The 24907-nt window shown below is 39.5% G+C and overlaps 1 protein-coding gene across 1 annotated transcript in view; it reads right to left on the reverse strand.

Moving 5' to 3' along the window:
• Positions 1-343: 343 nt before the first annotated feature.
• The window catches only part of LOC140241683 (eukaryotic peptide chain release factor subunit 1), a 36686-nt gene continuing 12122 nt past the window's right edge, over positions 344-24907 (reverse strand). The window contains exons 2-10 of the mRNA XM_072321426.1: positions 23418-23534; positions 22346-22544; positions 12406-12544; positions 11685-11875; positions 10450-10579; positions 9282-9437; positions 8523-8587; positions 6904-6976; positions 344-5818 (exon numbers count right to left, since the gene is read on the reverse strand). Of these exons, the coding sequence (XP_072177527.1) occupies positions 5664-5818; positions 6904-6976; positions 8523-8587; positions 9282-9437; positions 10450-10579; positions 11685-11875; positions 12406-12544; positions 22346-22544; positions 23418-23534 (1225 nt within the window). The 3' untranslated portion in view covers positions 344-5663. The remainder of the gene's footprint in view (positions 5819-6903; positions 6977-8522; positions 8588-9281; positions 9438-10449; positions 10580-11684; positions 11876-12405; positions 12545-22345; positions 22545-23417; positions 23535-24907) is intronic.

A 24907-nucleotide genomic window follows, 5' to 3' on the forward strand; every position in this document is an offset into this window, starting at 1 on the left:
AAGAATGCAACCATAAATGAAAATATACTCAAGATATTGCATGCAGCCAACTCTCATGATCACCTCATTAAAATGGTCATCTTTATCTATGCATATATTTCTTTCTTTTATCTATTTGGTAAACTGAACGACTCCCCTGCCGTCCAAATGGACAGCACTCATTCCATCCTTTGACACACAAGGCAGGCTACACAAGGTCATTTTTGCACTCACTGAAGCATGACAATATACTGAACTGATGGAATATATCATGATGCATATAGATTTTGCTCCATGCTACGCCATACTTGAAATCCACCTAATGCCCCTAATTTTTATCTTAACAAAAAAAAAAAAAAAAAAAAAAAAAAAAGAGAGAAAAAAAGGAAGCTTTTGTCATTATGGGGTGTGTAAGTTTAACCCATCACCAACACTAACTTGTTAATGCTAATCAGACACAGAACATAACGGTGACTGCACAAAACTTTGTACTCTGCCTTCATATGTATGATATAAGTGCACTTCATAATGGTCACATATGGCCACTACTATCTGTCTGCAGCTAAGTACAAAACACTTTCTTCTTGATCGACACACTACACCACAGCACGGGGATATACACTTGATTTCTAATCACATCTCAGTGGCAGGGAATGTCTTTGCATAGAGTTTAAGATTTTATGCGCTGTAGGGATGGAGACCAGACTAGTCTACTGGGGGAGAGCTTGGTTGGGGGTGGGTGAAGGTGAAGGGGAAGGGGAGGGGGGATGTTCTGAGATTATACAATGATATATAAGCCCGGTAAGAGTACATCAAGTATATGTCCTGAAATTTACTAATGACCTAGTTTTTTTGTCTTAGAAAGCAACTAACTAGCTTTAACCCCACCTAAGAAATCTGGTGGATACACATGTTTTTTTTTAATCTAAACTGCACTGCATGAGAACTTTTTCATTTTCATTAGTATTCATTTCATACTCCCATAAAAACAGGACAGTGCCTTACCAGAGATGCCAATCCTGAATAACTGAATTATCTAGGGTCCAAACATGACAACTAACTCATTATTAGTTACAGAACTGTCCAGGTGTTTTGTACAATTTTGGAAAAGAGAATGTCAACATGCAGCATTTGCAAGATTTTTATATTATCATTATTAACATTACAATATAGTCTAGCTAGGCAAGACTAGATAAATGCCTATACAGTTTCTAATACCTCATTACATATATCTTTTAAAAAAATGCAGATATGGAAGAGAAACAGGAGAGAAGGGGAAATAAAGTTATACATCAGGTGAAAGAAGCGATATGTCACTCCTTCTGAGATAAAACCACGGCTTGTAATCTTAAGATTGCCATATAAAGTGGATTATGTCAAAAAGCTGCACTTAATGATGTTCCAGCCAGATGTTTGTTTTTTTTGTGTGTGTTTTTCTTTCTGTTTTCAAATTGCAGTTGCAGTCATTCCCGCTAAGCAAGAATTGGGAAGATTGGGGTTGGGGCTGGGGCTGGGGTAGAAATGGGTCAAACGCGAGTGCTTACAGTGTTTTTGTGTGCATGCTTTTATTCTTTGTATGTCCTTTAATCATACAGCCACAATTACGGTATGAAGGATGGGATCTCAATGTTTTGTTACGTGGAAACATGCTTTGGTTTGAGTAAGTCGCTGAGCATTCCTTGTCAGTGATGTAACCGAGTCTCAAAAAAGACAGTACGAAGCTGTTGGGTGCATAATGTGCACATAGAATCTGCCATTCTCTAACTATGCCATGACAAAAGAGTGAAGGAAACAGAAAAAAAAAACAATTGATAGTGTAAGTATCGTCCCATTGTGCCCAAACATATTGACACTAAGACATCTCTCATCTTTCATGCGATAAATCTCCAAGTCAGAGTTTATATTCAGTATCTTAGTGAATCTAAGCTCTCTCTCCATGCCCACATAACAAAAAGATCTCTTTACAAATACTTCATAATTAGTTGTGAAATCTTACAATATACTTCCACAGATTTTGTGTCAAACATCGCCGCCAGAGACACGTCCAGCTTGTGGTTCTGAGGTCATTTATGACGGTCATCTATGATGGTCATCTATGATGGTCGTCATCAATGCCCTCACGTCCCACTGCACGAAGAAGTTACGAGTGATCGCAAACAATTCTGAAATGAATTGAAACGCTCCATGCCCATCAGGTAAAAGGAAACAGCGTCTAATGTGATGGGTTCACATTTATTGCATCACTGGTTACGAACACTTCTAACTTTTGGTGCACTGAGATGCTCCTGTCTTCCAAGCCAGGAACCTGATGATACTTCCTACATAGTAGTGACTCCACAATAGACTTGCTTCTTTTATTTTGGCAGCTTCAAAACATAGTGACATAAAAAACAAAAAATATGGTGACTTGCAGGAGATTACATCTTGCCACTTTATGACTTTACTGTGGTCTCCCATTACATGCATACAGACTGCAAAGGCCAATGCATTATCTGTGGGGGAAATGTAGTATAGGCATCTTCATTGCTATCATCACATGAAATATATAACCTTTAATATCTTTGACAAAGGAAAATATGCACATCCTGAAGGTCTGTTCACACTTGTTAAGTATTGTTATCATATGAATGGGTAGAACGGCTCTTTTTGAGATCTTATCGATAGAGAAGTTTTTCGCACATCTAGAATTAGTAATTTGTTATAGTCCTTGTGAAACATGGAAGCATACGCTACTTATCATGGCTGCCCTTTAACAGAGGGTTAACAACCACTGAATAGTCTTCTTTGAGTATGATAAAGTTGGCAGGTAGTATCTGTTTGATAGAGGCATAGAGAGAGAGAGAGAGAGCAAAATGACAAAAGGTACAGTGTGAACAGTCCTGTGTGGATGTAGCTACTTGCAGCAATGGAATGACACAATGCCTTTACTGGTTTTTGTGGCTTGGTTTGGTCAAGCACCACGCAGGCCTGACCACCACAGCTGCCTGGAGAGAGCGATAGAAGCACATACTATTATCCCTCCCAATGTAGTCTCCATCAGCCATTAACTACCAGTGCCTGATATCACTGACCACTCCCACACGGATAGACTTGTGCCACATACATCCAGTCTCTGAAGGGCAACCATTTTTTTTTTTTTTTTCTGAAAACACACATGCACATCTTGATGGTGGTTTCGAGTTCCGCCCCAATCTTGCAGCTAACCAATCAGTTTTAGCTACCTTGTAGATGCATGCTGATCGCTGATGTAATAAAACTCATATACTGTGGTCCGTGATGACTCTCCGATAGAGAATTATCTAGCACATGGTAGGATTTTGTAGATTACATTATCAAAAGAAATAAAATACTCTCATAGTTAAGTGTCGTACATGACAACAACAAAAAAGAGACAAAGATAGACCATTATCACATTAAGTTGATTGGTCTCTTTGCATTGTACAGTGTGGGAGGCTGGGTTTACTCCACAAATCCACTATAAAAGTATGTCTCTTTCCAAACAGCCGTGTGACATTCTTTCATACCACAATGATGAGAAGACAGACAATGTTTGGATTCACCATTCATCACAGCCACTTTATGCCCTGAATATACAACTTCTTTTTTTTTTTTTATTAACAAGTGCTCTAGAAGTAAAAATACACAATAATGAATCGCTACAGAGTCTTAGGGAACCTCACGGAGGCTTTTTAAAAAGGTTTCATTCAACGATTACCTCAGATTTCATGGTTGGGGTGGGCGCCGACTGTGAGCCAAGCTTTGCACAACTTGTCACACAACACTGTGTGTTACTAGGAACTGTTAATTTGCATGAACCTTTTTAAATAGAAATAAGTCTTCTTACAACCCGAGATGCCACTCCACAAAGTCAGAAATTCAAAACCTCCCATGCAAATGATTTGAGAAATCAAAGTAATACTCAATATCAAGTATATGTACAAATTTGTCCATGCATCTATTGAGGTAGAACCAAGCCGTGACTGGGAGATACGCATAACGAATGCCACAAAGCATAAACTTCCAAGAGGGGATTGCAGACCTAATTCATAATAAATAAATAATTGCTCCTACACTGGCAACCAGAATTTCTTTACTGCAAAGGCATTGAGCACCTGGCAAAATATAGTGATGGCATCACCGTTTGACAGAGGGACCAAAAAACTTTATAGTTCTTCTGCAGGCCTTAAAAGTCATTAATCTTGCAGGCGATTGTAGTTTGAAGAATATAATGAATGACAAATGAAAATAGGGAGAAAGGTAGCTCTGGAAGAAATATTAGAGGCAAATATTGGTAGTCTTTGGCTTTACAGACATAATGCAGGCTGTTACTAAACAAAGGTTTTGTAATACAGCTATTTTTTTTTTTTTTTTTCATGGTCAGCAATTCACAAAAGTTTTATGCCGCAATAAAGCTTACAGGAGTCGCAGCTTTTCATCGGGCTTCCAACATGAAGCTCTCTTGACATCAGCCCACATTGCTCTGATGCTTTCCTCAGATAACTGTAGCACACCCAAAGGAAACATTATTTCAAACGTGTGTCATTTCTTCAAACTCTTGATAAGCATATTGTTTGCATCACTGCTGAAAAAAATTACTACAGCAGACAAGGAGCGAAAAGCAAAAATTTCTTTGTGTTTTCCATGATACCCTAACCCCTTTGCCTCAAAGACTGCTGGAATGATACGAGCAGTGCGGCATGAAATGCCTCAACCAGCTACTCTCAATGATCACTGCATGTCACTCATTAATTTAAAAGCATTAACAATCATACCCTCTAAAAAAAAGTGACCCCTCCCCAGACCTACCATTAGATTTGGCACCCAATATCACTGTGGTCAAGTGATTTAAAAAAAAAAGATGAGGGAGAGGAAAGTGAAGTGTGAGCTCAGAGGTGAATCTCATTAAACTATCAGATAATCCAGTTTGTGCTGCGACAGGCTACAGATTATCTGTTGTATCATTTCATGTAAGCTTCCCCCAAGGACCATGACATGCCATTAAAAATAATACACGATGAACGGAGGGGAAAAGGAGGGCTTAATTCGTCTCAATCAGGGTACAAATTTCATCCTGTTCAGCTCTTATTGGCTCTTTCTCTGCCTATTAAAAGAGAAGTACAGGGCTGTACAAGATAGAATCTTCTAAACAGAATAGCACTTTATAAATATTGCCAAAAGATATGGCAGAGACCAGGCAACCATGAAATCCTCGGCATACTGTCACGTGACAGCAAATTTATGGGTTCTAACTAGGAGTAGCAGCTTTGTCCTACATCTGGTGGATTGGATCCCATTTTGGGTACTTGTGTGACAAACACGTGTTACCCAGGCTTCTAAATTCTCCTATAACATGAAGACAAAATATGTCAAGTTCAGAGGCATTCCGAAGCTTCAAGCTAACAGGCAAGGGGCGCCATCTTGGTTGCCTCGGAGATTAGATCATGTCCGACGTCCGAGACCGGCCATTCTTCTGGGAAGAAAAGCCATCCTGCTGTCGATTGGAGTCCCACTGAAGAGAAAGTCGGATAGATGGTAAACAGAAGTTGAGGTGCTTTTACTGATATAATGTCATTTTGTGTCTCTGTAAAATGATATCATCTTTCTGCGGTCCATGAATGTGTGGATGTCGAACGATTGCTGCCTCACTTATACGCTTCCCTTTGTTTTTTTTTCTGTCCACGAACTTAGTCATCGTAGTCGCCATAGTCGTCGTCATCCTCGTCGTAGTCCAGCTGCTGGAAGTCCACTCTGTATCGCAGGAGACCGCCGATGCCCCCAAAACCCTTGCAGAACTGGGAGCCTTCTTGTGATCTGTCTGTGATAATCTCCAATGTTGCACCTGGTTTTACAAAAATGATATTTATACAGTACATTTCTTTAATTAACTTCTGGTAGGAGCATGATTACTTAACCCGTTGAGGATGTGCTGATTTTGCTACAACACGCATTTCCCATAGACCCCTGCCCAAGTATACTCGGGACTCATTCTCAGCGGGTTTAAAATCTGCTTTACTTATTCACGTCCCCGCCCCCCCCCCCCCAGTCTCCGTCTAAAGAGACTAGTACACTTCTGACAGTTGTCTATCGACATCCAATTGTAAATTATCCCACAGTCTGTGGCCATTTCATCACAAACAGCAGGGAAAAGACATAAGACTCAGCTCAAGTTTTACTCATCACTCTTGGGGACACACAAGATAAAATCATTGAAACATACATTGCAGCTTTTCCTTTAACCTACTTGGATGAATTTCTTCACGTTTTGGTCGTCATTACAGCACAAAGTCTAAGCCGAGTAAAAAACTCTCCAGCCCTAGCCCTGGACACATCAACCTCCAAATCAATTCCCAATATACTGTAAAAGTGGAAATTTTCACGGTGTTGAAATCTTCACGTATTTCACGCAACCAGAAACTAACACGAAAATAAAAGCATGCAAATATTTTCGCTTGCTATATGTTCCAGGAGTTGAAGTCTTGATTCCGCGGAATTAAAAACACACAAAACTCTTCTTACCTGGTTGAGCGCGAAAATATCCACTTTTACAGTAACCCTGAAATAATGATTTGCTTGCACTAAACTAAACAAACCAACAGTATCTGTTGCATAGCTTAAATAGGGTGGCAAGATTAATAATTCTGGAGGAGATAGTTTATGTAACTTTTTACAAAGGCACCAATATGTTCAGAAAAGGCACATCCTTGGGCTAGATCTTCCTCAATAAAATTTGTAATAACTGATTAAAAACATAACATACTCCTCAGCTTTTAAAGTCATTGGACAACAGAAGAAAACAGAGATAGTCCTGAATGTAGTTGCAAAGATAAACGCATTTGTGCTTTCTCCATCTACCATTCTTATGATTTCTGGTGATGCAGTTGTCAAACTCTACAGCAAGCAGAGACCATTTTCCATGATACTCACCGAATGATTTGTAGTTGTTTGCCAGCCATTCAAGCAATGCTTGGGAATCCACTAACTCCATTTCTACACCAGTCTGTGTATTTGGAAACAAGACAGAATAAATGCCAAGTGTTGATTACCAGACAGGGAAAAAAAAACACAGCAAGAGACAGTACCATCAGTTGTGTCAAAGACCCCTACTATACTCTTTTTCTAAGAGAGGAAATGAAGACATTGAGAAGAATTAACGTTGTCATGACAACACTGGCAGCAAACACAAAAGTTGAAAGCCTGGCGTATCTATACAATACCTTGAGACCATTAAACAATTATCCAAATTTCTTGAAAGCTGCTACAATATTCCACTTTGCAAGAATCTTTGCAACAAATTGACTGCTCAATCTACCAAGAAACAACATGATGACTCACTCTAACCCTCAACACTTGGTTGTTGTTGTTGTTGTTGTTGTTGTTTTTTTTTTGGGGGGGGGGTTAATCATTAACCCAAAACAGGACATGTCAAATGAAAATATCAGAACTTGGAATTTTTAAAACCATTCAGGACGGGCTAATTTTGCTACAACAGGCATTTCCCATACACACTTGCCCAAGTATACTCCGGACTTGTCCTCATCGGGTTAAAACTACCAATTCTGTATACCTATTCTTGCAGTAAAAAGGTATAGTTTAGTGTATATCAGTTAGTTTTTCAAAAGCAAATATACTTTTGTACAGGATGTACCCAATAGAGAACTTCATAAAGCATGAAAGTGGTGAACTTAAATCCAGCAGTCAGTGACAGATTTGGTGGAAATGATCAAACATCTGAAAATGTTACGACTCCATTTGTACATCAGCCAGTTAACTAACACGAGGTGTGACAGGGATAGTAAAATAGTTACCTGGTCATATGACTTGCTACTCTCTTCACTGTACTTACTTACTGCACATATTCCTATTCAATGTTCACACTATGTGTATGATTGTACTCTTATACCACCAAGAGTGTCAGCAGTCTTTAAAATCATGCAATTCTTAAAACTTGAGCAATTTCATTCATTCCCTACACCCCCCCCCCCCCCCTTCCACAACACTTCAATGTTGTGGAACAAGTTAGTGTTTTCTGCTAAACAATGCTGCAGACAAGAGAATATAACTTATGGCAAAGGTCAGTTGGCCATCACCTTCAACTTTATACCTAAACTCATTACGCCCCAGTCACATATAAACACGGATGCTCAAGGATGTACACGGTGATCCGGGGAGGTACGGGGAGATCTGGGGAGATCCGGGATTTTGGTATGACTGTACACACGGTATCAACATGGCAGCTACACGGGTAAGGCTGGAAGAGCGCGGCGTCTACACGGCCAAACATGGCATCTACACAGATCAACACGGCAGCTACACGGCAGCCACACGGACCACCCCAGATTGCTCTGCCAACACGGCAATCCCCAGATGATGCCAGATGTTTCTGACCTCCAAAAGTTGCCGTGTTGGCCTCCCGGCGTCAACACGGATCTCTCCCCGGATCAGATCCGGGGAGGTCCAGGGTGATCCGGGATGTCTATGTGACTGTGGCATTAAAATTATGACATACTTTTCATGAACCGAATAAAAAAATACATATAACTCACATCTTTGTCAATGAAGTAGGTCTTGTCCTTTTGTTGCTCAGGGTTCAGATGAAGCACTTTCTCCTCTGCAAGAAAACGATGAAAAAAATTATTTTGACATTATTGACGTAACCAGCAGGAAAGCATAAAAAGGTAAACTGAGAGTACACAAGAGGGATGAATTCTGGAACTCTCTTTGGCAAGTTCTGGATGAAGACAGCCAATGGCTACACCATGTGATACAATTGATAGAAAGCGAGAAGGAAGGCAACATTTGATTTGATTTGATTTGAATTTGATCATATTTCTGAATTTCTTTTTCATACATAAATGAAATACAAAGTCAATTGAATGAACTAATTGAACACAGTATAATTTGAATCTGTCAGTTAAAACAAATAAATGATTAATTCAAGTTACATTTTTTTTTTCTGACACATTGCAAAATTTGAGGGGAATATCCCGAGGGATGGATGGTGTCGACTTCTTGGAGGTCTAGAGATGACTACAAACCTTACTCTCCCTTTTACACAGTTCTCTTCTGCAAACATGGAAATAATACCAAGGTGACACCAAAACTATGAAGAGAAATTTTCCCAATATGCTAAAGACATTGCCAAAATGAAGAGTTGTACAAATTTTTGAGCAATTTTGGAATTTGATGCTTGGATCTCATTAAATCTACAAGAAGTTTCATGATTGCAATATTAAATCCCTCATACAACGCCATGAGTGAGGTAAATAAAGCTGTGATCTCAAGAGAATTTCCTCGTGGCTTACCGTCGGAGGAATGGTTCTTGAGAACATAGCGGACGACATCAAGGTTCTCCCAGACGATGAGGATTTCGACGGCACCCATCTCTAGTGCCTTGAATGTGTCCTCAACCCCAAAGCAGTACTTCCCTGTGTCTTGTGAGATCTCATCAAAATACTTCCCTGGTGGGAAAGGGAGAGAGATTATTGAGCAAAATGAACGAAAATTCATCGTGATTGATATTACATGTACCGAGCACATACAGTGTAGATTAAACCCAGTACTGTGGCATTACATTTCAAGAAATCAGTAACCCTTTTCATATTTTCTTTTTTTCCACTTTCCTTCTTAGAAGAGTGTAGGGAATTCAGTGGAGCTAGCAGTGTTATTGCTTTGTACTCTCAGCAGCTACGAACACAGGCATGGTTATGGAAGGCTAACATGTTGTAAAGTTATACATTTCCCTTACTGAAAGGCATAATCCAGTTAGTTTCTACACCCATTACATCTCTATTCTCAGTCATGTTTATGGAATCCCTACATACTGAGTATGCAATACATTTTAATCATGCTTCCATGGACTGGAGGGGTGACATTTTGTGCATATCAAATGATGTATGCAATAGAGTTTACCTTAATAATGAAGCAAATTAGACTTACAGTTGTGTGATGATATGCAGTAACACAAGTTGCACTCCACATGCATAAATTTGCACTTCCAAGAAAGAAAATATTACATAGAGTCTGCATCAACAGGAGTTGATATCAATGTCTGGTGTTCTTTCTGCAACCCGAGTAGAGTGGATTGTGAAACATGACCTTCGTGTCTAACCCTAGTTCACATATCTGGTCTCAGGAATATTTTTGTACCAAAGTATAAGAAGTCTTCACAAAATTTCAGACAGTCTTAGAACAGCATTTATGGTGTATCTAATAAATTACTGAGAAAGTAGACTGTACGAGTGCCTGCACAAATAAACTATCATGGACTGAAAAATTGACATCCTTCAATCACTGATCTCGCAAAGAGACATGTAAAGAAAAATATTGACCTGAAATATAACGACTGCACTAAAAATGTCAAGCCAGACAAAATTACAGCATGGGTAATATTCTCAAAACAAATGCTGCACTGGGCATTGCTCTTGAAATCTAATTAACAGAAGGTATGGCCAGCTCACTGGATCAACATACCAATGAGTTTCTTTTCTTGAATGAATTTGACATTGGATAGGACCTCAGCTGACAGTTCAATGGCCTGGTTAAATCCATTCTCTCCTCCGTACGATACGTCGACCAGCTTGAGCACTTTATTTTGTAACCTCTGAAAGACAGAAATGAGAGAAAAAGCATGGAGATTAGAGCAAACATGACGACATTGGCACTTCAACACTGTACATATACCAATATGCAGTTACATGGTAAGACCCAGCGCTGGTACAGATGGTTCAAGGGCAATTACCCCCTGGACAATTGCCCCAGCCCTTCCCCTGACCCTAACCCTACCCCCCCCACCCTAAACCTAAACCCTAACCATACTCTTTTCTCTAACCTTATCACTAATCAGTATTCAGCCAGGGGGGGGGGGGGGGGGGTAATTGCCCTGATACGTCATCCGACAGAAAAGGCTTCTTCCACAATCAGTCATAACTCTTTCCTCACTGAGGGTGGCAGTTAGCATCACTTATGATTCTTCACTGGCGAGTGTATGCAAAGCAAGTCAGGAAAGCTATTGTTTAAAGTGTTTGAGAAAAAGATCTCTTAATATCTGAATGAACACTGTTCTTTTCAAAGAGTCAAATAGAACTAGGAACATGCCTTCCGGTAGCATTACAAAAAGCTGAGAGCTGGAGCAACTGAGACTTATTCATCCCAGACACACACAGCTGAAGGAGAGAAAGACACAGCACTAGAAGAAAAGAATTGACAGTACAGGAGGAAAAGATACATTGGCAGGGCTATTCACATTCAGACAGCAAAATCAGGAAAGTTCCATAGAGTAATTGGGGAGATACTTCAGTGATACATAGATCTTTACAGGCCAAAAATAGTCCCCAAATGAGGGAGATCTTTCCTTTTTTTGTGTTTTTTTTGTCAGTACTCAAAAGAGATGGTGACACAACATTTGCTCCTGTGAAAATTGCTCCGGCCTCATTTTTTTTCTAAGGACTTAGGGTTAGGGTTAGGTTTTGGGTTGTGATAGGGTTTTAGGTTTAGTTTGATGTGAGGATTAGAATTTGGGTTATGTTTGTGGGTAAAATTTGGGTTTGGCTTAGCTTGCAGATATTTCATGGGAGCAATTGTCACAGGAGCAAATGTCATGAAACTGAAGAGATACTAAAAGGTTTCAGGGGAGAACCCTGTGGAGTGAAGGAGACTAGACAGCTAAGGATTGGCCAAGAATGGTTTCCCCTTCTAAGAAGACTCACAGGATCAAACATGTCTGACTGGCTGAGCTCTGTCTTGAAGTCTGCAGACCCTGCCAGGATCAGGCCACCAATGTTCGGCTTGTCGTTGCTAATGTACAGCTGGACCGCTGTCTCCGCAACCTTCCGTACATAGTTGTGTCGCTTCTCCATCCTGAGACGGGCGAAACGTAGGGCCGACTGACCTCCACGACCTGGGGAATACAGAAATCAGGACAAATCTGAGTCACAGACATCGCTCATACTGAAAAAAAAAATATATATACTCACTTGTTAACCTAATTTTCCTCTCTTTTGGTGAAGGGGAAAAGGGGGGGGGGGGTCTTGAAAAATTGCATGTGAAGTCAGGAATCGTGACAGGGATCTTAGAATTAGTCTTTGATTTGACAATATTTGCCTATATTTTGTTAATTTTTGAAGTTTAACACAAGTCACACATCATTTAATGTTGCTTTAACTGATATTACTTTTGGTTTCCAACTCATTACATCAGTACATGTATATTTTCATAACTTACTGTCACGCTTGTTTGAAGTGAAATGTCAAAGAACAAAGGTTTTTTTTTTCTAATCCAATTAAAAGTGAATTGTTTCCATTAGTCCTTGGTACAAGTCAGAAGATGTTTCTCTTTGTTTCCTTCAAAACAGGAATGGATGGCAGGAAAGACTTCATATGCACCAAGGTATAAAACCTAGCCTGAATGAGAATTTCTCCTATTTCTCACCGTGTTTCTTTGGTAAGTCTACGGTGAACTTGTGCAGCACCTCCCTGGTGTTCCCTGACAGGGTGCCAAACAGGGCCCCGTTACCGTCCATAACGATGAAGCCAAATTTATTGTCGTCTGCTAGAAGTGCTGTCAAAGCCTGGGTCAATGGAGATAGACAGAAAACTAAAAATGAATGAAAGACAGAGTGAAAAAAAATACTGTATAACCACAAACATTTGCAAATTTATGACCATGAATGCATTCAATGCATTGTGTAGACCAAAACTTTCACATGAATTTATCCTCACAAGTTTAAGCTTCTTGCAATATTTGTGAAAGTTTCATGCACACGAAAATTTGCGGTTTTACAGTATTAAGAAGAATTGTGACATGAAGCCATCAATGAAGCCCTTTAATCTTATTGTCATACAGACATTCACACAACATTTGACTCTCAATGCCATGTGATTCATTGATATCTAATTGACAGATATTTGATCAAACATTTGAATGTCATCTGCAAGGGAACAAAGCATGGATGTAACTAATCTTGAAAAACATAGTCAGGTTCAGACAATGACATTGCATATCAGCTTGTATCAATCTCAATTTGACTGAAAGACCTCAACTGTTACTTACGTGAGCAAAAACATTTGCATTCACCCAACTGTGGGTACGATTTGTATTTCTTCATGACCTTGATAAACAGAAAAATAAAGAAAATGATATGCAAATGCCATTATCATCCCCTCTGCCCCCCTCCCCCCCCCCCCCAAAAAAAAAAAAATCATAATTTACAAACTCTATCACCGTCGGCTGCTATATGAAAGTACAACTTTCACTTCTCTAGTGCACTTTAGTTAGATATGGATCATTAAATTTGGGAGTCTTGAAATAGTACAAAATGTATCACTTATGAGAATGAGATGTTTACCTTAAAGTAGACATTCAAAGAGATCATTAAATTCTGCAATTTAGGCATCAGTAGAAAGCTCAGAAGACATAGAAGGCAATGGAATTTTGTTACCTCGCTTTTGCGTTGCTAGAAAGAAGTAAACGCTCACGAAAAACTGCGGTTTTCTGGAGCCTGATAAGGGCCAATTCGTCAGGAAAGATGCCCGTTTCGCCTGACGTCACGCACTGGATTTGCGGACTCTGCCCGATGAATGTGTGTACAATGTTAACGGAGGTACAACCTGATTCTTTTGCATTTTATTTCCTTATGTAAAAGTCGAATTGAACGAAATATAACTTTTCATGGTTTAATAGTAATGAAGAAACATTTCTCTCTCGATTTTTTTTTTGTAATTCTTACAGATATTTTTGTCAATATTCAGGAATTCAAGCTACTTAGGTAATCTTATTTTTCTTACGTTTGTAACGTTAGCACGTTCAAGTTTCGCTAGTCACATGAGGCGTTTGATTGGAAATCATGAGGATGTCCATGACAGGATTGGTAATCTAAGACATGGTGATGTTGACAATAACAAGCAGACTTACGAAAAATGGCGAAATATCAAAATAGGAGAGATTTTAAACGAGGATCGAGATAACAACTTGTGCAGCCCAGTCTCGTAGCTCGCGATTGCTCGCATGCAGTATGTACTTGTATTAATCCGCGGTGAAGTGGCTCTACTGCTCCGATCCGCATTGTAGCCGCTCGCCGCACCACCATCCTCACTGCCTGCGTGCCTGGCCTGTTACGTGATTAGCGAAGTCGTGGAAGTACTTTCATTGGCGTAGGAACAATTGCATAACCACGTGTGTTTGTTTACATTCGCGCCCGATACGATGTACTGTAATACTGTACGACTATACGAGATTCTAACCAGGGAGGTGGGAAGAGGAGTGGAATCTTCGACATCGACAAGGTTCGGTGTTTTCGCAATTGCATCACTGCTTCACCAGTGTGCACACGCTCGTAAAACTTCCGTAAATGACATCTGCTATGATAGCTATCACGCCATTGCGCCTGACTAGTTGCTGGCCTCAAACCGGTCAGACCAAGGAGGTACTACTAGGCTAGCAAGGTCTAATAGCAGGGCGAACATAAGCACTTCCCGATTGCTCGGGCAAGTGAAAATCAAAGTCGTACAAGTGTTCTGAACAAGGAGAGAAATGCTTACCCGAATCGGGCAGGCAAATGAAGCCACCTTCTTTCTCCACATTTTCCCTTCAACAAACCCATGAAATCATGCACACGCAAGCCCAAAACTAACAACTGTTTAGCTATGTCACGATTGCGACAACTGTCGAAACACTGACTTTACCTGTATAAGCCCGGGTATTGCATTGCGATGCCACATCAACGCTCATCGATATCGAACAAGGTTTTTATTCCAGTACGATGTATTAGCCTATTTTGGCAGTAGAAAATAGCGGTAGCAGAAAAAACTGCCATTTCTGCTCGCCGTTAGCTGCCTACAGGTGAGTCGGGTAGTCACTGCCACTGGTTGTGCGTGCTCCATGTAGTCCAGGCTAGAAGGCACCCAACCTTGTTTTTTGATATATACAATGTTTTTTGATGGTTTCTTGTCAATTCGAGGGTGCTGATTCCAAATCCGATTGATGCCACTCGCGTAACCTTGAGCATTTTCGGCAAAATGCGAAAATTCAAAATGGCCGCCTGATATGCTAATTCGGCCGTGATAAACACAATAATGTGCATTATATGTTAAATTATTCCACCAAACTTTGTACATTTCTGTTCCTAGAGTTACTCCATCTGCAGTCGCAAGAGAATTTTCATTTCATATTGGTTCATTTAGTATTTAAAGCTTATTTTTTATTCAAAATGGCCGCCATTCCTATGCTTATGTACTATATGAATGGCAAAACATATGCATGGAAATATAGAACAAATTTACTTTATTTCCAGTCCCGTACCTACGCTGTCATGAAGTGTTGCATGTGTAATTTCAAATATGTTGGGTGTCACTTACAATATAGAGGGCCTACATGTATATTTGAGCATTTAATATTCATAAACCTTACGATGTTTAACACAATTTCTTATATATTTCATTTTGTCTCAACAAGTTCACTAAACGTCTCGCAAGAAATCAATATACCATCATATTCTACATGGAGGTTGAATATAAAAATGTTATACTAACACAATATATTAAGAAGCCTAGATGCATGGTATTTATCTAATAATGTTGAAAATGGAGGGGAAGCTAGAAAGCAAAGCTTCTAATATGCATCCCATAAAACCATATCAACAAAGTACAGAAAAATCCTACTCAGTAAGTGCAGAGATACATGGTTGCAGACAAAAACACATCGGACATTAATGACGTAACTAAAAACCCTTTCAATGTATTTTTTTTCCAGCAAGGAGTTGGGGGGGGGGGGGGGAGGATGGGAGGGAGGAGTCCTGAGGCGAGTTTGAAATGGATCATAACCTCCATCACTTTGATATGATATAATTTAGAAGTACCGCCTTGATATTATCGAGCAAACTTGATTTTCTTCTTGAATTAAAACAACAAAAACTGGTGAAGGCCTAAACGAAACTGTCCAAACGCAATACCGTACAAACTATTCATTAAACATCAACCAAGGAGCAATGTGAGATACCTCTTTCAGTTCTCTCACAGTTCCCAGGTGTTAATATACACTTTGACATCATGATTTCATTCAGTCAACTGTTATTATTGTTGTCTTTAAAGAACCCTTTAATTGGATGTTTGGCAGAAGGCGACATCAGCCCCAAATCTACAGAATTCTCAGGCTACAGATGCATATATTAATCCTGCAATTGCTTTAATTGCAACCACATCTGGTGATGTTCAGCACTTCCTCAGGGGTCAGAGGACGATTATTTGCCATAGAAACAGAATGAAGACATGAAGACTTGCTTGACCACCCGTTGAAGACCTATGGCTTTGTTGCCAGGTCAGAGACAGTTGTAGGTAACTTGGGTGGTATCAGAGATGACATCCGACCAGCATCTGCACCAACCTGTTTTGGGGTCAAAGCTTTCAAGTTACGGAAGGGAAATCTAGGCTTGTGGGATTTCAGACGCATTGATGGCAGGTTGTTCAAGGGGGCATTTCATGGAGCGTTTGGTCAGACCTTTTCTTTTTGACAAACTGTTATAATCTACTAAAATTCTTGCATTTGATTGGCTGAGAGCAACTTTGTCAGACAAATTTGTCAGACAAAACGCTTCATGAAATGCCCCAATGCTATCGTGTTTAGAGAAGGTTGGGGCAAAGTCTCCAGAAGGTGAAGTACTCCTCTATTGTCTTCCGATGGGTCAGTACTCGGCTGATGTCACCCAAGGACTTTCTATGAGACGTAAAGTCAAGATCATCTGCAAACTTCCTACGTGAAGTGAATGTTATGTCACCATGTAAAAAGAGCTCTAGTGGAGTTAGTTTACAGCCACCATTAAGGAGGCCATCATTCAGAGTCCTAACACAGCTGGTCTAGTTACCTACATGTAGAGCAATCCTGAATCTGCAAGTGCTGAAGATTAAAGACAAGCAGTGTGAAGTTGTTATAACACTGTTTTCAGAATGAGGCAGCACTGTACAGATCTCAGAGTCTCCCTTGACATCATATACGCAAACACATTCACTCCGAAAAAAAGATGGTGGTAAAATTCATCTACCATATATAATTCATCTGGGTTAACATGAAAAACTTTTGGGCATTGTTTTCATTTCAAAGATTTGACGACAGGAAGTGAGGTGGTCCCTTTTTTCCACTTTCCCGTGCCTCATGTTCCTTCTCGGATGAGGGGACTGAAAGGTTTGTATAATATCGCTTTTAGATAATGTAGAACAGGACAGGTAATTGGAAATTTCATTTGTGTTATCATTTAGGATTCAGCCTTTTAATTCAGTAAATCAGAGTGAATATTATGATGCTGACCATCTCAAGGCAAGTAGGTATCAAATGTTCATAATATGTAATGATTCCTGATAAACAATTTTGATGTTGGCGTCAATTCAAGCTTTGGTGGACTTTTCCAAATTCCTATGGAAAAATTCAGATTTAGGTAGCAAATTTGGATGTTTGCATCAAAAAAATAAAACAGTTTTTGTTACTAACAACCTTCTGATTTATAATCAGCACACAAATAAAACAGCGTACCTGAGTGACAGAAATAAAAGAAAATTTGTTTATTTCCATGTACACTTTGTCGTTCATATTGTGCAAGGGTATATGAATGGGATCCATTTTGAAGTTTTGTATAAAGAAGAATACAATAAGCCTAAAAACAATAAATTTTCTGTTTGTTTGCTTGTTTGTTTGCTTGTTTTGCTAGTGGCACTCATCAGATTTGCATTGCACATGCAAAACTTGATAAAAGCGTAGGTATGTGACTGAAAATTCGTCTTCTATTTCTATGCATATTTTTTTTTGCCATTCATATAGTACATGAGTATAGGAGTGGCGGCCATTTTGAATTGAAAATAAGCTTGAAATATTAAATGTACCTCTTCTAATGAAATATTTCGTGCATGTGCGAGTAGAATTACTCAAGGAACAAAAATTTTAAGAACTTTGATGGAATAATTGGTCATAAAATTGACATAACTGGGATTATAATGGCCAAATTAGCATATCTGGCGGCCATTTTGGATTTTTGCATTTTGCCGAAAATGCTCAAGGTTACGCGAGTGGCATCAATCGGATTTGGAATCAGCACCCTCGAATTGACAAGAAACCATCAAAAAACATTGTATATATTAAAAAACAAGGTTAGGTGCACTTTCTATGGAGCCTAGCCTGGACTAATGTGGATACCGAGCACAGTGCGCGATTCAAGATAAAAATAACACAAATCAATAACGCGCGGTCAAAAGTGAACACCAAGTTTACCAAGAAACAATAAAAATTCCACGATGGCAAGGTGCCTGACTTGGGGATGGGGTTGGGTGGGGGGGGGGGGGGGGGGGAGAGGAGAGAGACCATTTGACAAAAAAGAAACCGCGCGTACTGGCGCATTCTTGGCGGTCATGAACAGTCTGGGGCCTGGAGGAATGAACAGGGAAAATATTTGACAAGTCGAAGACCCAGCCAGGATTACAAACGTAATGATTCTTTATTTCTCTCATTTAATTTGCCTATAATAGGGCTCTCTCTCTCTCTCTCTCTCTCTCTTTCTCTCTCCCTTTCTCTCTATTTCCTTTTCTATTTCTTGTAAGAATTGTTTGTACTTACCGATAAAGAAAAATGAAATAAATAAACAGTGTTAAACTTGAAATGCCTTATTTTCCTGCTTTAAAATACTTCTCCATTTTGTACATTATTACTATTCTGAGTTATGAAAAAAAGAGAAAACATGTTGCTGATTGTTACTCTAAAAGTTGTTTATTCCGAAGGTTCGCTAATCTAAAACGTAAGAAATAAGAAATTTAATCTGGGAACAAATTCAATTCATTTTCAGATTACCAAGCCTTTTCCCCATTTTCACATTAACCAAACTACAGAATAATGCTACAAAAAATGTTTGGATTAACAAACCCTCATATTTTCGGAAGAAAAACATTGGCACAGGGATTTTGCGTGTTTCAGATTTGGAATAACGAATTATAGAATACGTACAAATGTATCTCACGTCTTCTTCTTCTTTTTTCATTATTTTAGGAATAATGAATACCGGACAAACAAAAAATTAAAGATGTCAAACTACGACAGAAACATATGAGAGAGAGAGAGAGAGAGGGGGGGGGGGGGGAAAGAAAGGTTACTGGTCGTTACTTTAAAAGATCGTCACTCCCGAGGGTTCAATTATCCAAAAACTGGGAAAAAAGCGTTCTTAAATCGAAAAGAGAAAAAGATGAAAATTAAGTTTCGTTATTTTGAAGTCCTGTTCACTCAAAAACATTCCATATTCTGAATGTTCGTTTATCCGAAAACGAAATAAGTAATTTCTTGCGGCGTAATTCAATTTCAGATAAACGAACTTTTCGAACCACAAATCAAATTAAACAAACCATGATTAAATTTGTCGGATTAACAAATATCCGCACATGCAATATGCGTGTTTCGAAATAACTACCATCGGGATAGTGAATCTTATTCTTTTTCGGAATAACGAGCACCACGCAAACAGACGCGATGCCAAACTAAAATTCAAACCTATTTTTTCTCCTTTTTTTACCACCCGTCTATACACGTTTTCTGAACATTTCCTTATGCCCGACTAAAAAAATAATATTTGCACGTTACTGTGAAAGTTCGTTTATCCGAAAATGAAACAAGCTAGCTCGAGAGTCGATACTCTAAAGGTTTGCTAATTCGACAATGAAAAAGGAAAAAAATGTTAATCTGAACGTAACATTAGCTTTGATTTTCTGATGGTTCGTTAATAATAATAATGATGATAATAAAGAGGTTTTGTAATTCCTTTTTTAGATTCATGTCCGGATAAACGCAGCTATGGAATCACAAACATTCTTGCATTTTTTTTTGGTTTTTTTTGTTTTTGTTTGTTTGTTTGGTTTTTTTTTTTTTTGGGGGGGGGGGGACGAATCATATTTCATTGTTACACTTGCGAGCATCTACATTCATTAGACAGGGCTCGACACTAACTGTGGCCCGGTGGCCCGGGGCCACCAAAAAACGCACGTCGGGCCGACAATATTTCAGAAATGAATTAAGATTTTGGTGGCCCGATCGGGCCACCAAAAAAGTCGGATGTTTGCTTTTACTGTTGGAAATGAACAGCGGTAACAATCGGCTCCGTAAGATGCTAAAATAATTGGAAATGAATATCGGTAAGATTCAGCTCCTTACGATGCAAAAATTAATGTCAGATATTTGATTTTGCGTTCGGAAATGAATAAGAATAACATTCGGCTCAGGAAGATGCTAAAAGTAAATGTCGAATGATCTCTTGTAACGTTCGGAAATGAATAACAATGATATTCAACTCCGTACGATGATTAGATAAATGTTGGATGTTTGTTTTTACTTTCGAAAGTAAATAGCAATAACATTCGGCTCCGGAAGATGCTAAAATAAATGTCAGATGATTGCTTTTACGTTCGGAAGTGAATAGCAGTAATATTCTGCTCCATACCATGCTAAAATAACTGTCGGGTGTTTGCTTGAAGATTTCGAAATGAATAACAGTAATGTTTAGCTGCGTTCGATGGTAAAATAGTTATTAATGTTTGATGTTTGCTTTGGCGCTTGGAAATGAATAACAATTATAGTATTCAACTCCGTACGATGATAAAATAAATGCCGGATGATTGCTTTTACATTCGAAAGTAAATAGCAATAATATCAGCTCCGGAAGATGCTAAAATAAGTGTCGAATGATCCCTTTGACGTTCGAAAATGAATAACAATAATTTTCAACTCCATACGATGATTAAATAAATGTCGGATGTTTGCTTTAACTTTCGAAAGTAAATAGGAATAACGTTCGGCTCCAGAAGATGCCAAAATAAATGTCAGATGATTGCTTTTACGTTTGGAAGTGAATAGCAGCAACATTCTGCTCCATATGATGCTAAAATAAATGTCGGATATTTGCTATAACATTTCGAAATGAATAACAGTAATATTCAGCTGCGTTTGATGGTAAAGTAAATGTCTTATGTCTGCCTTGACGTTAAAAAAAAAAGAAAAACAGTATAACATACGGCTCAGTACGATTTAGAGTCTCGACGATCAGTATGTACGATGAATGACGGCGGCGGTTTAGACAAAAATGTGGAAAAAGAAGTACTTCCTCACGGCTCATTCTTCCACCTCTGTAAGTAGCAATTCGCTTCGTAGAACAGTATACGAAATACACAGATTACGTGTGGCGAACATTACTCGTACAGTATTGAGTTTATGTTCATCCATTATTATTACAAACAAAAACATGCACAGAGAGCGAGTGATCAGCTGCAGCATGGACCTTTTTGCTAGGTCCATGCAGGGAGGTGGCTGCAGGAAGTCTTGCGTCGAACGTCGAGGGGCCAGGGCATGGAGCTGGCGCACATGTTCGAAGTACACCGTACGTACAATCAGGGAGGTGGAAGTAAATGTTCCCATACACACACGTGTTTACGCACAGCTCTCACTAGACCGAGGAAGAAATCAGAGCACGAACACTAATATATTCACACACACGCAAACACACACAACGCAGTGCGAACCACACACCAGCACAGTGCATGAACAGCCGATGCAGACCAGCTGAGAGCGAGACGTACCATCCAGCTTGCTGTGACCGGATCTACTTTTTGAAGGCACGGAACCGACATGCGGACAAAAACGTCTGAAAGAAATCTCTTTTATGCGCCGCTAGCATTCACAAATTTCATACTTTATGAGGATGAAATGTAAGGAAAAACTGTGAACTCCAAGGAGACATGCAAGAAAAATCCTGATAAACTAAATAATTGGACTTGCTAGGCTCCTAAACACAACACTGAAAACAATTCACGGTAGTAGTCTATGGAGCGAACGTGTACTTTCAGAGTACGAATCCAGTGCGTGACGTCATCGGGAAGGGGTATCGGCAGACCGTTCATCGGGGCATTTCGGGTTCACTTTTTCATCCGATTTCAAGAATTAATAAAAAATAGTTGGGATTGTTCTTTTCTCTCGATATTTTGTGTACATCTAGGACAGATGTTCAAATTCAATATTTTCTTATCAAATTTGTGTTTCGTTCTCTTTGAATTTCTACTTTAATCAAGCCCGACATTTGGAATCACAACAAAAACGTATGGTGAAAACAACTTCAGAAAAATCGTCCTGGTGGAGAAATTGTCCCCTTTTCAGCAAAATGCTGTTCATGCAGGGACTATTGTAACTTGATCCATAAGTTCTGAGGTAATATCTGCTACAGTATTGTCTGCCTAAAGTGAACATATTCTATACAAAATATAGGACCAGACATGATGTCCCCTTGTCACGAGTGAGCCAGATATGGTGACAAGTGTTGAGATAACCATTCTGAATACACCAGCAGCGGCTGGGCACGCCATACCTCTGTGTGGAATTTGTTGTCGCATAGGTAGAGGGAGGTGTTGATTGGCCGGAAGGGCTCGAAGTCGATGTTGACCTTCTTCTCCTTTCCGTCCTCCGTGACGATGGTGCCGCAGTAGATGACGAGGCCGTTGGGCGGAACCTTGGAGTACAGTTTGAGACGCTGTTGTACTGATGTGATTGCTGATAGAACCGAGAGTCTGGAAGAAAAGGGGGCAGGGAAACAAAGTATTCAGCATGTAAATCTAAAAGTGAAACACTAAAACTCATGGAGATTAAAAATCCCCCTACAGTGGTAGGCAAAGTGCTGACAGACAAACTGGTATGCCAACAATTTTATCAAATTAAAAAACAGCAATGCTATCTTCCATGATGGAATAAGGGGGGGGGGGGTGGGGGAGAGACAGGAGACTTTATTGTCTGGGATAGCATCACAGAAAGTATCACCCAGTAATGCTAGGGTTATGATACTGACAGGGCTCTCTAGAAGAGCAGTGGTAAGTCTGAAGAAGCTAAACAAAACAAAACAAAACAAAAACTATCAACTCAGAATGCTAAATTTTATTCATTTTTTCTGGTGAAAGCAAGCTTGATCTATCCATCCATCATAGCATGGAAAGTACACTGACCCCAACAACAGCAAGACCATGAGAATGATACCTATCATAATTATTACTGCTAGTGTTACGGCATCTCTTCTTGATCAATAATACTGCTCTTAGGAGAGGCTGATTTGTAAAATATCAAATTTGTCCTTTTCAAATTACATAGATTATCTTTAACACTTATTTTTATATCAATAAGCTAAAACCATATTAGTACAATATAAAACACAAAAGCTCTAGTTGTCTTGAACTATGACACCATAAATGGTAGAGTTACTTTTCCTGCTGTAAAGCACAATATTTGTCAATGCCTCACAGATATATGTTTTATGTTTTGTGTGTACCAGTGTGTAAAACTATTGATAGACATAGAATGTAAGTACAAGTCACTGAAGGGGGGCTAAGAGTGTTTCCCTCCCTATCACATCCCAAACCTCCCCAACTTCTACATCCTTTTTCTTCTTTTACCTGTTGACTCGACTTTTGATGTTTGAGGCTGTTCCAAATTCGTCCGCCAGCATCTTGGCGACTCTGGAGATTTGATCTTTGGGTGGGATGATGAGGGAGATCATACTGGTGCCATTCCTGCATGAGAGGAGAAGCAATGATGAAAGGAGGAAAATTAGCATACTGCACTGAATCACACACTTTCCTGTCATTTCCACCATCCATACACTTAGCCTTCTTTCAAGGCACTCACCCTGTTGTTTGTGAAAAAAAAAAAAATATCCAGCAAAGAGAGCAGAAGCTGTGTGCTTTCAGCGTGAATGCCGTTTGAGAACGGTGAATGTGATTACCATCACAACTGGGGCAAAGCCTAACCAAAGCCCCATCCATACTGAATAATAAGGCTTGAAATACCGGAAATCAGTTGGTTTGACCGATGTAACTGCTAAATTTGCCCATCATCCGGCAGTGCCAAATGGATCTAATAAATACGCTTCCCTACATAAGAGTTCAACTTATGGATTGTAGAATTCTGTATTGTAAGTTAAGAGAAATTTAAACGGGTCTGTTGAGATGTCCCTCTTGAGTCTAGGTTCAGGAGCATTCCTAAAGCACCCTATATTCTGTATGAAAAGTTGCCAATGTTTGGAGGGTTCCAGAAGTGGTACATGTACACAGTGCGGGCTAATTCATACAGTTTACACGTCAAAAGTTCTGAAGGCTGTCATAAAAACTGTGCCCCTTTTAGCCACTTCAGATGTGATCTAAGCAAGCGGTGATTCTCTGTATGAACAGACTCTGAGGGGCATAAGTCCAAGCACTTCAGGAGCGCTCCTGGGCCCAGAGCTGTGTGTATAAATGGGGTATCATTTGGGCTTGCCTCTCCCTGGAGGCTTGACTCCTTCACACAAAACATCCCTTTGATGGCTCCTCTTGCAAATGACAACAGCAAGAGGGTCTTGTACGAAGGCTAACCTCAACATACAGCCTAGGGTTACATTGCATGATGTGTGAGGTTCTCTAATATTCCATGAACTCTACAATCCCCTTCTGGGTTGTACATAGATGTAGGCGTAATTTGAACAACACTGACAAGCTGGAGGAGTGGTCCTAACATCGACACGTTCACTGTGCTTTAACATGACTTCTTGTTGGCAAACAGCCTGGGTAAAGTGATTACTGCACAGAGTATGATATTCACCAGAATACATTAATTATAGATTGAGAAAATGTGAGGTATTAAAATCAGCAACAAACAGTACACACACTCACTCACACACACATACACACACTGAGGGAAAATGCACAAGGTGAAAAAGTTTGTTCAAATTCAATCATTACTGTAAAACCAGAAATTTTTGCATACATGAAACTTTCGTGAATTTTGCGAGAAAGTATTCATGAAAGTATTAAAATGTATGCAAAAGTGTTTGCCTACAAAATGTATTAAATGTCATGTGTGATTTGCGAAAGTTTCATGCCGCGAACAAGGCCATCAGCCCCAATTTGTG

This window comes from Diadema setosum, chromosome 18, assembly GCF_964275005.1.
Source record: "Diadema setosum chromosome 18, eeDiaSeto1, whole genome shotgun sequence".
Lineage (NCBI taxonomy): Eukaryota > Metazoa > Echinodermata > Echinoidea > Diadematoida > Diadematidae > Diadema > Diadema setosum.